Genomic DNA, 16590 nt, shown 5'->3' on the forward strand with positions numbered 1-16590 from the left:
CTTAACCGTGGATGACAAGGTCAGTCATCTGCAGTCTCTCATTTCGACTGCACTCGGCGAATTTGCTCCCTTGAAAACTCTCAGGGTGAGAGAAAGCAGGAAGCCCTGGATCATCCCTCAAATTATTAAATTAATTTCACAGAAGAACTGCTTATTCAAGAAAGCAGTGGATCCTTCTTGTGACTATACGTAGGAGCAATACAAATCTTTTAGAAATCATTGCACAACAATTACTAGGCAGTAAAAAAGTAAATTACTACAGAGATATGGTGAACCAGACCACTAGCAATAACAACTGCAAATGGAAGGTTATCAATGAGATCACGGGTAGAGAATCAAAAACTGCAATTAATCATTTACTAGTCGACAATGTCCTAACGAGCCCGTCCGACTTAGCTCAATATTTAAATATTCATTTTTCTAATATCTGCAAAGCATCGGCGCACTTAATCCTCGCAATTCGAACATAAATATTCTAAGAAAAGACCCCAATTCAGCTGTTGTCCAAGAAATTTAAGAGTTCACATTAAAATCTGTTACGGTCGATGAAGTTTTGGCAATTCTTAATAAATTATATGTAAAAAATACAATACATGCATACATACATACAATACAATTCGTAATCATTGTGTGTGAATGACTTCATTCATGAGATTTCTATGACCTGGCTTTTGGGCATTTTAATCTGATTTATTGATCATGATAGTATTACCACTTGTAGTAGCTGCCACCCACCACTGGCCGTGGATCAGCAGAATCTTGGTAATACTGGCAATAGCAATCAAATTGCATTTGAAAGAGAGGCATATTTCTGAATAGAGTATATTAAAGTTTAAGGTTGAATCAATAATGCGTCCACATTTTAGACATCTCACCTTACAAGCAAACACAAGATTTTCCTAGTGCTTTTGCATTTTTCCAAAGAATGAACTGCCAAGAGAATAGTGTGGTTCTGTCACCCTGCAGACGGGCACTTACCAATGATCCTTGTTGAGAAAGCAGCTCTTCCACATAGGCATGAATGTCTGCAGGATTTTTTCCAGGGAGGGGCAAGGAAGGTATTTTTTCCCAGGATGGGGCAAACAAGGCACATTTTCCATAATAATAGTGTTGTTCCCTCAAAAAACATTGCTTAAATTTGAATTTATCATGTTCATGCAATAATTAATACGTATTATTGTGGCTGAAATGAAATTGTGTGTGCGAAATATATAATTTTTGGTTGACTCCCCTTGCCCCCTCCCCCCTCTCTTCTGGATGCCCATGCACATAGAGTATCCATGTAGACCCATGCCACTGAATGCACAAGTGCATTTTGTGTTGTTTTTCCATAACAAAAAGAAAGTTTGAAAAATTGAATGGTTGCATAAACACCTTTATCTTCTCATCTCTTTTCCAGGCATCAAATGACTATTAGCATATGGATAATTTATGATAGCACATCATGTTCCAGTCTAATCTTCAGTAATAAATCTATTGTCGCAATTAGGCAAAAGTGGCAGAAAAGCAACATAAAATAATCTAATTCAATCAATGAATTCATAAGAAGTCTGAAAATATTTCTTCAAGAACTTTTAAAAATTTATTTCCTTTTTAAAATGCATTTCTTTCTTGTAAAATGTAGGATTGTTTCATTTCTAATTATTTTGTTATCAATACATATGTATACTTACACTTACTTCTATTTGCCAAAAGAATTTATAATTACATTACCAAAAACTTTTCATATTTTGTTAGAATTTTTTTGAGTTACTAAAGGCAATCAAATTTGGTTCCACAGATATTTCAACTCAGAGAATCTAGGCTTTGACCCCAGGCTTCGGCTCTCATGCAAATTTCTTCTTATAAGGAAGATTTAAATTTATTTTAAAATTCACATTAGGTAAGAGATCCTAATATGAACTGTTTAAGTAACACGCTTTACTTAAACTTTGTGTAAAGTTAAGCTGCTGATATGCATGTATCGGTTTGTTCTTACTGCATCACTGGAGGTGCATTGTAATTTTTGTTGGTCTCTATTTCTCTGGATTGACTATTTGACAGCCAGACGTTTTGATGTTTCAATCCTTTTATGCCTAATTTGAAACATGTGTATATCGACAGAAAGAAAAATATTCCTGGTGGTACAAGAAAATACCCTCCATACACAGCAAATTGTACCCTTGTAGGAAGTTTGAGTCCAGCTTGACTAACCACTATTCCTGTTAATATAGTCTAAAATACCAAAGCAAGGAACATGTTGAAGGCAAATATTAACCCATACCTATCTTCTGAAATATTCTTAGCAGCTTCAGAGTTCGTTACAGTTATCATTGTGTGGTATGTGATTCCAAATATGACATGGCATACGTAAGCAGTCATCATGTTATTTGTTTGAGAAGCAATTAAGATAACTGCAGAAATTACAGCCAAAGTTATTTCACCAAGAATTTGCCAATTAAACCACAACCATCCACATGCACATGAGGGTGTAAACTGCCTCAACAGCTCCATTGTACAATTTGTCATCTTTAGTTTTTATATTTTCCCACAGCATTTGAACATAATTTGCCACTGCTAGTGCCGCAAGTCCAGGGGGAGCCCAATAATGAGACACTGAAGGGGCCAAAGTGAGAAAGACCATTGATTAAAAATCCTTAATATTGTGATGATGATGATAATAATAATAACAACAACAACAACAACAACCCGATGGTTCAGTGGTAGCATCGTCGCCTTGTAATCATGGGGTCCTAGGTTTTCGATACCCAGCATGTGACATTTGTGTATATGTCTGTCACATGTGTTGTTTTTTTTCAACTTTTGGAGCATACTGTCTCTCTGTTCAGAGATACATGTAATGAGTGCTACACACTGTTCAGAGATACATGTAATGAGTGCTACACACTGTTCAGAGATACATGTAATGAGTGCTACACAATCCTTTAAGCATCCTATTAGTAATTAGTAAAGTTTAATTTGAAACTGGATATGTTTGTGGAGGGAGGGCAATTTCCCCCGAAAAAAATCATGGCTTTTAAATTTGAAATTTTTTTTCTCCGAAAGTGTCGAAAGCAAGTACACAGTTCTTACCACAAGAATAAAACACATATCTGGCAATATGCTATCAGTGTGCAATTCTAGATACAAGAATGGAATACAGAGGTTGTTTCCAATCTATGGTGACGATTTCAAACTGCTCCTACCTTGAGAGAAACCATGTCACCACCATCGAGAGTGCTCTATTTGGTGGCCCTGCATCGTGGCAATTGCCCGACAGTGGAGTTTCCACTGGAGGAGACTGGCACAAAGTGTAGTCATGTCCAGCCTGAACCACTCCTCCTGGCAGGCTTTTCATAGCCCTTCAATGGTATGGGGTCTTCTCTGAGACAAGGCTTGTTTCAGTAGGCCAAAGGCGCAAAAGTCCATCGGTGAGGCATCAGTTGATTTCATTGGAATGTCTGTGAAAGGAACGACACGAATTTCAGTTTCTTCTGCCATTTGTTGGAGGAAGAGGTGGGTTGAGCAAGATGTGTAACTTGATGCACCCACACACGATTCTGATCCCTCCCGTAGAAATGGGGAATGTCATGGTGATAAACTGGTATCAGGACGTTAGCCTGATAATAATCGGAATTAACTTTTGGCAGCACAATGTATGGTCAGCTTGCCATTGTACGAGTATTCAGCAATGATCATAAAACCTGTGCCAAAACTTTCCTTACATCCAGTGAACCATCTTTGAAAGTCCCTCGAACCTGATCGATAAAAAAATTGCACGTGGCTTGTGACAGTCATCAAGATAAACATATGCCTCGTCCAATGTAACAAGGAACTTCCATTTTTCACCTGACAGGTGCCGCTCATAAAGCTTTCGACAGTTGGTGTAACATTCCTGGATATGTTTCGGAAAGAGCTTATGAACACGGCCCTTGCGTCGCTTTTCCAAACCCAAATCGTGGTCAATGATGGTGTGCACTCTTCAGTGATGTTTGTAGCCGGTTTGCGATACTTCTCTGTGTGGCTGGATTCTCCCTGTTGACAGCACCCTGACATCCCAAATTGTAGCTGGTGTGCGGCTAGTGGCAGGCCGGGAGTTTCTGACTCACAGGAATCATCCCACGCCTCATCTTACCTGCCCCTTTCAACACCTGTGATATGCCATTTCTGGACAGGGTTAATCCACGCTCCTTGCACAGTTTTATAATGGCACTATAACTGTAGTTTACGTCGGAAAGTGCAGTTATGTAACCCTCCCAATAGGCACTGATTTTCGGCAGCATTCTTCCCGATATGCAATGACCACACCTGTCACGCACAATCAACGGTCTAACGTGCCCACACGACTGGCAGCTTCGTTCTCTTCACGCTTGGTGGTGCTGCAAAAGGTGTGCAATTTCGTCACCTTAGATCGGAAACAACCTCTGTACAGATTGGACAATACGAAGGGATTATTTTGAACCTTCAAGTCATGACATTGCCTACATGTGCCCGACAAAGTTCAAATTTTGTGAGAAAAAACATTTCTCCATCTTCTTCTTATGGTAAATGAAAATTGGGTTTTTCAACAGGGTGTGTAGCTTACACTCTACTGAAAGGAACATTATATATACACAGAGCATTCCCTGACATTCGCTACAAGACTCAGCGGCAAGCAGCCCGGCATCAGCGCTTGTCTTTCTCAGTGAACAGGTCCGCGACAGTCTCAAAAGTCAGCTATTAAAATTACAGTTTTCATATTGTGTACTAATCTTGACTACAGAAGATGTTCATAATGATGTCCCTCTGCTGCAACACATTCCTGGCATCTCCAAAGGAAATTGGCATTTACACGTGCAAGTTTGTCTACTGTAATTCTCCCGATTTCTCGTACAATACTCTCTTTTAACCGATGGATGGTGTGCGGATTGTCTCTGTATACTTTATTTTTTAGTTTCCACATTTTTCTTTCCACTTTTAATCAGAACTGATTCTGTTACTCTAAACTTTTTTATGAGGTTTAATATACTGGTCCTATGTGGAATGGGAACACCCGGAAATTTCGTTGCAAAATGTCGTCACACTTCTCCACAATTCCTCTTTGCGAAGTAACGCTCAACAAGATAAATCCTTTGTTGTAATGTAAACTTTTGTGGTGCCATATTAAGCCACAATCTTCAACATGCGGACATGACACAACACAATTTCTGAGGGAGGATTATAGTGGTGTCAGTCTGCAACGTCAACAGAAAGGGAAAAAGAGTGAAGGCAGGGAGAGCGAAAAAAACAGACTGTAGTGTGTGACTGTCGCGGACCTTGTTCGCCAGGAAAGACAAGCGCTGACGCCGGGCTGTTTGCTGCCAAGTCTTGTAGCGAATGTCAGGGAATGCTCTGTATAATATATAATTTGTAACTCAAGCATTCATAGTTACCAAGCATAAATTTTTATTTAAAAACTGTTTTTTTAAACTTTCCTCTGAAAACACAGTCAGCATTTAAGGGTCTACTGTTACGGTGCACTAGTGCCTTGCAATAACAAGTTGGAATTTTAACACACATTAGGGCAAGGTCTGATTATGTAGTGTGCACAACTTGGCTTGGATATAATCTGTCCCTTTTGTGTTACACCATTTTTCGATTTTTTGTATCTTCAGTCACGTTTAGCATGAACTGTGTGCTAGATAGGGTCCGCAGCAAATGCTAAAACTAAATACCAAGAGATCTAAACCTGGCTCTCCTACTCTAACCACATGTGCATTGTTAGACCTAAGTGGCATTGTAGATTAGGAAGTGTTCAGTTAGGGGGACCAGGTTTAGAGCTCTTAGCATTTAGTTTTGGCGTTTGTTGCAAGATGGGTGTGCCCCACACTAGACCCATGCTACATATGGAGGCAACCTAATTTGTGTCTCTTGAGCCCACATCAGAGTTCCTAGAAAAAAAATAATAACACTTTCCTTGGTGGATTACAGTTATATTTTTGGTAAGGATGTCGAATCGACCCTTCTTAATATAAATACTATGTATGATACATCGTTGGAAGGGTATGAATCAAGGATTTCAGAAATGTAGAATTTAAGGTGAGGAAACAATTGAAATTGAGAAAAATAGTATTAATTGCCCCCAGATTCCAGGCTCCACCCCTGGGGTAATGGCCTCTACTGCTACCGCGGCTCCGCCTTCGCTCCGCTACGCTCCGGCTACCTACCTTTTTCTATAGCGTCCCTTTGAATAAAAACATGAAAAAATACGAATGAAAACATGATTTAAAAAAAGTTGAATCCTAGTGGAAATTCACATATATATTCACATTGGACACCAAAGTTCGACCTGGCAATACTGTGTGTTTACAACATGGATTAGGTTCAAGGAAACCAGCTATAGCAAGTAATGTAGTAGTATTTTTTTTTTTATTATTTCATAGAAATGTAACTTCAAATTTAGAAATGCACAGTAGCAATTCGAAGTGTTAAATATGTACTATTAGCGCACAATTTTTTTTTTTTACTTTCAAACGGTAAAACACAAGGGTCGATTGTGCAGTCTAGCCGTATTTTCAGGCACACAAAACATGCATGTTTTGACACAAGACTTTTTAAGGCATATTTTGAATATTTTTATTTGCTAATGTAAAGAAGCTGTGAGAATTTTGATATAATACGTGTGTTCCTTGGTTAGAGGTCTCTTTGGTGTGTAAGCATTGCTGGTTTCTGATCAATAGTTCCAAAGTTATTGAGTCCTGAAGTTATCTCCGAGGCTCAGATTTGGGTTACATTTTCTTTCATTTACATTGGGTTACCTTCCCACAGGCTATAACTCTAGAACTATTTCTCTGGGGAACCTAATATTTTGGAAAGTTTTCTCAAATTGGTCGATATGGCATGGAATAATCCATAAAATCTGCTTAGTTGCTAAAAGTGGTGAAAAAATAGCTTAAGATAGGCACAAAACTAAAAATTGCAACTCTCTGCTAATTTTGAACATTTGCATGATAGTGACATGTACTACTAAATTTACACATTTGTTTTGTGGTGGGTCATGCAGTAAGATTTTTTCTGTACTAGTTCTATGGCCCGTCATTACATGGATAGCAAGCAACAAAATGCAAATGTTTAATCAGTTTCTTCAAGTGTATTTCAATTTCAGAAAAGGATACTTACTATCGCCACCTATTTCTTGTTTCAATCTTCATGGAAACCCATGCTTTTAAATAAACAATTTTGTGTCCACACACTTTGACTTTCATTACAATATGATTATCAAGGGAATTATTTCATAGCTGTTCATATTTTGCCATGTGTCGCATCACACATTAGGTGCATTTCAGTGAACCAACGTTTCCTGATTTGAGATTCACAATTGGATATACCCAATAAGAATTGACATTCGTGTTATAAAAAAAAAAAAAACACCCAGTACACATTGCTTCACACTTTGTTTATCACATATGTGCTACACTTCTCAAAACAAGTAAGATGTTGTTTTAGTGCATCATTTTCTTTTCTTCATATTGTCAAATGTGTCAAGGTTTAGAATAAATAACAACATATCAATAACAAAACTATATTATTTCTATTACAAATATAAGAGCCAACACGTTTTCACAAACTTGAGACATTATTTATTTCACTTTAAAAATAAATTAAAATATTAAAACTGCTTATAAACTATATTGAATAACAAAAATATTGTAGGAACTACATATCACTAACCTTTGATAAAGTCAAGACTTATCTTACAACAGTTAACAAGAGTCCCTATTTGCTGTGAATACAATTCTATTTCTAACAGTTCACAAAACGGACGGTGTAACCTACTACAGAGCATTCCCTGACATTTGGTACGAGACTCGGTGGCAAGCGGCCCGGCGTCAGTGCTTGTTTTGAAAATTATGTCCCTCTGCTGCAAGTTCGTCTACTGTAATTCTCCCAATTTCTTGTACAATACTCTCTTTTAACTCACGGATGGTGTGCGGATGTCTTTGTATACTTTATTTGGTAAAATTTTCAAAGCCAGGAAATGGATTTCTTTAAATTTACAGGAGAAAGTACTTATGTAATTGAGTTTCTCTTGACTTGTGATAGGTCGTACAAGTGTTCTCTCTCATCGGTCAAGTTATTTCATCGTTAATTCATGTTTGTATGTCAGTGCTAATGGAACCTAACCTAACAGGCCTAACCTAACCTCATAGGCATACCTTGTCCCCGTGATGGTTCGTGGGGCTACCCGTGGATGATTTTATTCATGATAGCCCCACAAACCATCATGGGGACGAGGTATGCCTACGAGGTTAGGTTTGGTTCCATTAGCAGTCATTTTCACCAAAAAATACCTACGGAAGGGGAAAAACAAGGAAACTTAATTACTCGATATCTCGAAAATGGAATTTATTTTCGTTAAAAAAGGTAAATTCCTTGTTAAACAATCTTTTGCAATGCAGAATAGGTAAGTACGAATGTCAACAATTACAGAATAAACGAGTTACGTACGTTTCCCAGCTTTGAAAATTTTACCCTTTATTTATTAGATTTCCCCTTTTTTCTTTCCACTTTTATTTTATTTATTCAGAACTGGCCCTGTTACTTTAAACTTTCTTTTACAATGTCTTATGTAGAATGGGAACACCTGGAAATTTCATTGCAAAACGTTGTCCCACTTCTACAAAATTCCTCTTTCCGAAGTAACACTCGACAAGATAAATCCTTTGTTGTAATGTAAACTTTTGTGGTGCCATATTAAGCCACAATCTTCAATACATGGACACGACACAACACAACTTCCGAGGGAGGATTATACTGGCGTCAGTCTGCAATGTCAACAGAAAGGGGAAAAAGAGCGAAAAAAACAGACTTTATCGTGCGACTGTCGTGGGACCCCGTTCACCAGAAAAGACAAGCGCTTATGCCGGGTCGCTTGCTGCCGAGTCTCGTAGCGAATGTCAGGGAATGGTCTGTAGAAGCAGGATTTTTACCAAGAGGGAGTCACTAAAAAAGTGGGGTGACCAAAATTTAAATTTTTGAATATGTTAATAATAAATGCAAAACACAAGGTGAGCCAGATAACAATTATGAGCCATACCTTCAATTTTCAGTTTATTTTTAACTAAAGTCGCATTCTTTTAACACCCAGTTGGCAACAGTAATATTATTAGTCCTCCAAAACGTGAATTCCTTACAAGCTTGAATTTCATCACTATTTATTGCATTTCTACCATATTTTTATTTGAAGCATTGCATCACAATACATAAAAATGATTCTCTACAATGCAATGTGGTCTTTGAAAATGATAAAATCACTTGCTCAGTTTATTTTCCTCTGTGCTATAAATGTGAACTGCGGAAGCACAGAAGAAAATTGTTTGGATATTGTGATAAAGAAAGGAAATACTAGCACTGTTTTTATGTGTGCAAAGAAATTTTTTTCACGTTTTTGCAACTATGTAAAATAGAAGATACACTAAATATGATTTCAACAAAGTTACTTTTGCATTCAACTATTTTTTTATTTTATTTGTCATTTTGAATTTATGTGTACTATTAACTTCATTTTGCATCCTCCCCCATCCATTTTTCTTTGGAATTTGGGGATTACACAAGAATTTATTTAATCACTACTCCCTCTGTCCCATAATTATTGTCCGGTACACTTTTGTTTGTTGTCCCATAATAATTGTCCGATAGGCAAACTGTGACATTGGTGTATACAGAAGAAGAAAATTAAACACGGGAATGAACCATACAATGTTATTACTCAAGGATCAGTACAAATTTGCCGATCAAGTATCCAAAACAACATAAATAAAAAATCACCATTTTGGCATACCGGACCATAATTATGGGACAGAGGGAGTATTTAATATTGTAGACAGCACATTCTGTAACAAGCATTGTTATGTTTACAATATTCGATAGTGAATAAACTATATTTTCTAGCACAAGATGTAAGACAATGCCTCATGTCAGATGTTGCTTATATTATGGTATACCCTTCTGACCACCATATGTTTATAGTGCTTTGAAAGTAATCAATCCTGTTTCAATATAAACATTAATTATTTAATGAGAAAATGACAAGTCCTGGTCATTTCCTGTTCATAGACATATTAGAGGTTTGTTTCATTGTGCACAGAGGGCTTTATTGTGCTAGAACCAGGACAGTTGGTAACCCCTACATGTTCCCCCAAGGTATGTTAGTTGAGCAGGCAGTAGCCACAAAATTAAACTACCAGGTAAGGCAAGCAATATAAAACACTACTAGCTTGAGTCACAACCTTTGTTACAAATTACCCTGCATTTTTTTTAGAAAGTTTGAGTGAAATATGTGGCTTAACGCATTCACTGCTGAAATTATCGTTTGTGGCTCTGAGTAAACATAATATAGGTGGGTGTTCTCTCTGGTGTGCCTCTCATCAGGAAGCCTGCAATTCAGTTTTATGGCAGTTGTGAGGTTACAAATATGATTAGGAGCATATATTCTAGGCTATCTGCAAAGCCAGAAACCCACAGACTAAATTACAGAAGAAAAATCAGTTAGAAATGTGCATAAAATTGTTCATTTCAATAAAATATGATGGTGCTTCAGAAGTTTTTAAATCTGATTTCTCCAGGAGTTAGCAACCCATCTGAGCTTCATCAAGAATTACAAAGAACCACAAATCCTTTTTCCTTCCACACCCTCATCCTGGCCACTTAATGTGCAGTTGCTCTGGGTACTAGTCTTCGCCATTCTGTGAAAGCAGTGTTATTCTCAACTTGGGGTTTTGCCAGGAATGGGAATTTTGCAGAAAAAATATGAAAGGGGTAAAACTAGAAGTGTCAAGAAATGTATATTTCCCCCTCGTGAAAAGTTAACAGGATGTCCTGACAGATACAAGCTTGAAAAGGATGTCCTGACAGATACAAGATCATAAGTGGAGACTATGAAGATTCATGGCCTCGATTGTTGTGTGGAATATGGTGTTGAATCTAGATCTGAACTTTAAATGTTTTCGATATCACACATAGCAATCAACCCACCCTAAGAAGATATGCATAGATAATCGTGCCAATATTTGTATTATAGTTACTCACACATGTTTGTTTTCCTCCTGTATTTCTTTGTTTGAATCCTGCATATTTTGTTTTATTGGAAGTAGTGATATTCATCTTGGAATTGTCTCCTTTGATGACACATTTGAAAGGGTGCAGGTGGGCAGAAACCCTCTGATCAATCAGTCACAGCAAACAAGAAAAATTGACAAATAAATGTTATTTTAGCCAAAACATGCATTTTCATATGGTATTTAGCAGTGCTTAAAGTTAAGGTTGATGCATGGGGATGGTATCCCCCTAGCTAACCTCATGGTTTGACTAAACATGCCCCCAGATAACATTTTACAATTTAAGCACTGGTATTTAGGGGTATCTCTTGTCTTAGGTGTGAGAGATCACAAGTTCAATCCTAGTGAGAGCTCAGAAATTTTCAGTGTTGACCCTGACTTCTGCATCAAATGTTAGCTTAAACTTGTGTCTGTTTAAGATGGAGAAATCACACTATACTTCATAAATATGTGCCTATAAGCATGTAGTGACTTATAAAATAGAACATTAGCATATGTGTAATGCAGGAGATGGCAAAAAGACGAAACTTCCACCAATGACGACAAAATGATCATATCCTTCCCTACCTCACTCTTACAAAAAGTCCTCACACACTATTGTATAGAACACAGAGTGAGAAATCTGAAGATTTTCTAGCAGACTCCGTAAGTTGCAGGATGGAGCAGTGATACAATGTGCCAGTTAAGCCACACATTTCACTTTACATTTATCCAAAGTTGAGCTAATGGTATTCAAAATGTACTATAGCCTAAATAAAATGTCATGTGTTCTTAAGATTTTTCTGTGTAAGCTATCACACATGACAATTTGCTCTCACTATAACACTGCAGACATATTACAGTCTTCGTGAATGTCCTCATCCCTACATGTATCTTTTGGCAGCCAAATTTTTTCATGCTTCAGTCCTTTTAAACCTGTTTTGAAAAGTGTGTAAATAGACATGATAAAGAAGATTCCTGCAAGCACAAAAAAGTAACTTCCATACACAATAAATTGGTCCCGTGTAGGAAGTTCAAGGCCAACTTGACTAACTACAATAGTTGTTAATATTGTCTGAAATACCAAAGCAAGGAACGTGTTGAAACCAAATATTAAGCCGTAACTATCTTCAGAAATATTCTTAGCAACTTCAGAGTTCGTTACAGTTATCATTGTGTGGTATGTGATTCCAAATATGACATGGCATACGTAAGCAGTCATCATGTTATTCGTTTGAGAAGCAATTAAGAGAACGGCTCCTTGTACACCAGAAATTACAGCCAAAGTTATTTCACCAAGAATTTTCCAATTAAACCGTAACCATCCACATGCAAACGATGTAGCAGCACCAATCAGGGTGTAAGCTGTTTCAACAGCCCCATTGTACAATTTCTCATCTTCAGTTTTTATATTTTCCCACAGCATTTGAACGTAATTAAGAACTTGGAATAGCCCACAAGTTGCAAATGCCCACCATATTGACCATTTGACAACATAAGGGTTTGAGAAGGCTTGAATAAAATCATGCCACAACAAACTGTATGCATTTAAAAATGTTTGGGTACGGCTTGGCACATTTTGAATTTCATGGTCAGCATTAGTAGTGAGTTCAGTAGCTTTATCTACTTCAGTGGTAGCTGTCCTGTGGAAGTATATACTGTTTTGAACGCTTGGAAGAAAAAGTGCAAGGATGGTTGACACCGAAACACAGGCAAGACTAATGAAATTAAGTTCATAGTAATCCATCCACCCTTGATACCACAGAACTTCTGCAAGAATACCAGATAGAGCCCGGCCAATGAGGTAAGCTGTTCGTGTATGACTTGTAACTTGCTGATAATGTTCTTTGTCAACTTTTGCATAAATATATGTATAATAAGCTACCTCAGTTGCAGTAAACATGCCATACAAGAATTCTAGAACTTGCATGGCAGCAACACCTTGGCCCCATATTAGCAAAGACCATGTTGCAATTGCAGATAAACCTTCAACAATAATCACCGGTTTATATCGAAGGAGGTCAGTCACTAAAAACACTACCACCAACAGGCAAAGATATGAATATGTCCACACAGGATAGATTTCAGTGTTCACTTGTGTCTCTGTAAAATTCTTCCAAGGACCTAATAAATACGATGTTAGGTACGGTTCTGAAGGCCGAATTTCCTTGAAAAATCCATACGTACACAGCAGCAGTGATATTTTTAACCACACATCCATTGTGTCGCTTAAATAAGACCTATGCGAGAGAACTGCTATTCTGCCTCTATAAATGCAGTTATTTTATTATCTTATCTTAATCCCATGGTTGAGGAACAATGAAAAACTGACAAAGTGTGACTTTTTAATCTGCCTATCAATCCAAATGATGGATATTATTTTTTGTTTAATTCTGTAATAAACTGTTATTAATCGTTTGTTGATGCAATAACGTGAGCGTGTAGGCACAAAATGCCCTTTGTTACCTAAACTCTCGGCGTTAATATAAAATAATTTCACGTTCGTTGTGCAGATGCAACTGCAATCAGCACTTGGTACACATTTGTTGAGCGTCCTTCCAAGCGAGAGCAATGTAACATGTTGTATTGTTATGTAATGCCTAAATCAAAGTACCGACTAAATTGGTGTAATATTTCGGATATGCTGTGCAGTGCTGCCAACTCTGATGTTAAAACTTTCCCGGGTCGGAACATTTTGCATACTTTTAGACGGATCTAGCATTTGTTAATGGAAGAAATTAAAAATTACATTTTCAGTGGTGTGCCCTGAGAGGAAGGGAAGGATTAACAGTAAGAATCAATGACGAGAGAGTTTTACGATACATGTATATGTTTTTTCAATATTATTATCTTGTCTTATCTTAGAAATCCGCTCATTCTTTCTGCGGTTCTGTATTGATTGATGTTTGTAATTTTGTTTGTATTACGAGTTTTCTGAAATACTCTGAATGGGGCGTTAACCCCCTTTTTTTTCTTTACTGTCGTACACAATAGGCCCATAATTTAGGCACGCGCTCGTGGTAATGGGAAAGAGACTGTATTGTTTGTACGTGTAAACTTTATTCCTTCAATATCATGTCAGAAAATGCTATGGAGTATGAGATTCTTAAGTCAACTGCAGAACAAGGAAGTACAGTTGGATGCACAAGTATTACACGACAAAATATTGCGCACGACTATTTTCATTCATTTTGCTCTTGTATCCTACATGTTTTTAAGAAATGCCTTTTTACGTAGAAATCGTCAGCAGTTTGAATTCTTGAAGCTCTCATTCAGCACGTTTCAGTGATCACTTTCACGTCATCGCTTGTCTAATTATTATTGTCATTATTATTTCTACTAATCAAGTTTTATCAAATATTTTTGGCGACGCCTATGCTGATAAGGAATGAGCCCCCCGAAATAAAATACTGGCTACGGGCCTGATGGTGATGGGCAGTTTTCTTGGTAATTCTTACGTATTCCTCTACCATGAACTGTAGAATGTAGGAATTATAGTAATCATTCAGGAAGGTAATAATTTAATTTAAAATTCTGCTCTTAAGAGATATAGTCATGTATTTACACACAGGCAAACACGGTGAAACACAGTTATTTTTTTTTAAATGCCCATACTCTCTCTCTCTGCTTTTTCTTTTTTTTTTTGGGGTGGGGGTATAAAGATAAGGAAGAAGTACTTTCAAGCGATCCCCCCCCCCCTTGAGCTAAGAAAATTTCCGTAAAGCATTATCCATATTTCCAACAACTGATATCACCTACTGATAAGGCCTGTGGCGTGCCGAATGAGGGGTTGTTGGCGGTTGGACCAAAATTCCTTTAATTTTTTTTTTTAAAAAAAACGTCAAATGCAGGCAAGAATAAGGATTCGCTACTAAAAGAAAGTATACGTATACACACCCTACTTTCGAATACCGTGAGCACACCACTGAGCAAGACTCACTTCAAGGGAAAATATACGTAATTGTGCTTGAAATCGTGCAGCAGTATCAACATAGCAACAAAAGTAAAATTAAGTGGTGCACCACTCCTGTTGGCATTGAAGGATTTACGATCCCGGGTTCGAATCCCGGCATGAGCATCTGTGTTCATTTTTTGTGAGTGTCCATTCATCAATTTCATCGTATCACTAATTTTCATCGTCGCGATTAGCCAAAAGTTGCAAGAAGCGACGCTAATTAACAAAAATCGTATCGAATTGTTAAGCGTTGGACAAGGTACAGTTCACATGTCAAAATGTGCAAAGCTATTAACGAAAGTGTTACGTTGCTCTTTCACGTTTTCCCCCCTAAAAATATGTGTATTTCTAGTTCGTAGAAACATTGCTTTTAATCACATGTGTGTGGCAAGTGTGTAAAAGTCCAAATAATATAAAATGAAAGTACAGACTTCGGCGTAGAATTTCCACACGTAGTAAAAGTTTGAAAATGTTAAAACGATAAACACTTGTTTTCAAATCTAATTGTGTCGTTTGAATCACAATTTGATATACGTACCCTGGAATGATACTTAGATATTTACTGACATGGATACACAGTCAGTATAGCTATTCTGTTGGGATGTCTTGTTTCTTGTCAGTTTCTATTCCAAGTGCTATTTTACAGCCTGTGCTTTTATCAATGCCGTCGTGATTACAGTGTGTAGGCGTATCTTAATTTGCTATTGATAAGGAGTACTATCTCTTTTAGTACACATATGGTTATTTTATTTCAATCATTTAAATTGGTTCGGTTTTTGCTATCTTATGCCACCGTATTGAAGAAAGGTTGCAAATAGAACAAATGCATAGTCGAGGGATTATAGCGACATGGTAATATATAGTGCTAGTTTGCAACACCACTGGCAGACGACACAGTGTGGCGATTTTCCTGCCATCTCGTGTCGTGTTCCGAAATACGTGGTCGAACTCTGGGCGCATCAAAGCCTGACATCTACGGCGCTTTGCGGAACCAATTCCAAATGTTTGAGTGTCTATCTTATCAACTTGCCCTGATATAAATAAATCGAAAGATTGATTAATTTGGTTCGTTTTACTTCACATTTGTGCCAATTTTGGTTAATCGCGAACATGAGGACGAGCGATTACAAGGGCGCCCGCAGGACGCGTTTGCCCCCGCTGAGATATCTGAAAAAAAGTTATTGTAACTCGAATGGTAAAATTGTAGCGATATTTTATTACGAAGAATATCGTTTTTTGCGAACAGGCTGTCGGTTACAGCCAGGCACGTAGCCAGTGGGAGGACTCGGGGGCTGAAGCCCCACCCGAAATCCTACAAATATATATTTTAAATTGTGTATAGTGGTAATTGATTTTACTTCAATTAAAAATCTTGCATTATAACTTGTAATATACTAAGAAATGCATCTTCAGGTCTTCTCCCCCCCCACTTTTTCGCCTTTAGATTTCGGCTGCTGATAAGGGATTATGCCCCCTCCCGAAATATAAAATTCTGGCTACGGGCCTGGTTACAGCCAGGGATTTATCCAGGATTTTTCCCTTGGAAACTTTAGTGGGGTGTAAGTTTGGGGATGTTAAGTGCATATTTTGGACCGTTTTTAA

General features: G+C 37.5%; 2 protein-coding genes across 3 annotated transcripts in view; one reads left to right on the forward strand and one right to left on the reverse strand.

Annotated features, from left to right (window-relative positions):
- Positions 1 to 16590, forward strand: part of REPTOR-BP (REPTOR-binding partner) — a 132152-nt gene that overhangs the window by 13256 nt on the left and 102306 nt on the right. The gene's annotated exons all lie outside the window — the stretch shown is intronic.
- On the reverse strand, positions 7465 to 13648 carry LOC145993894 (thiamine transporter 2-like). Its single transcript, XM_083129788.1, has one exon. The coding sequence runs from the start codon at positions 13252 to 13254 to the stop codon at positions 11872 to 11874; it is 1383 nt and encodes a 460-aa protein (XP_082985914.1). The 5' UTR covers positions 13255 to 13648; the 3' UTR covers positions 7465 to 11871.

Source organism: Lepisma saccharinum, chromosome 10 (assembly GCF_977018435.1).
Source record: "Lepisma saccharinum chromosome 10, izLepSacc3.1, whole genome shotgun sequence".
Classification (NCBI taxonomy): Eukaryota; Metazoa; Arthropoda; class Insecta; order Zygentoma; family Lepismatidae; genus Lepisma; species Lepisma saccharinum.

Coding starts and splice junctions, on each gene's coding strand:
- LOC145993894 (XM_083129788.1), bottom strand. CDS start 13,254: ATGGATGTGTGGTTAAAAATATCACTGCTGCTGTGTACGTATGGATTT.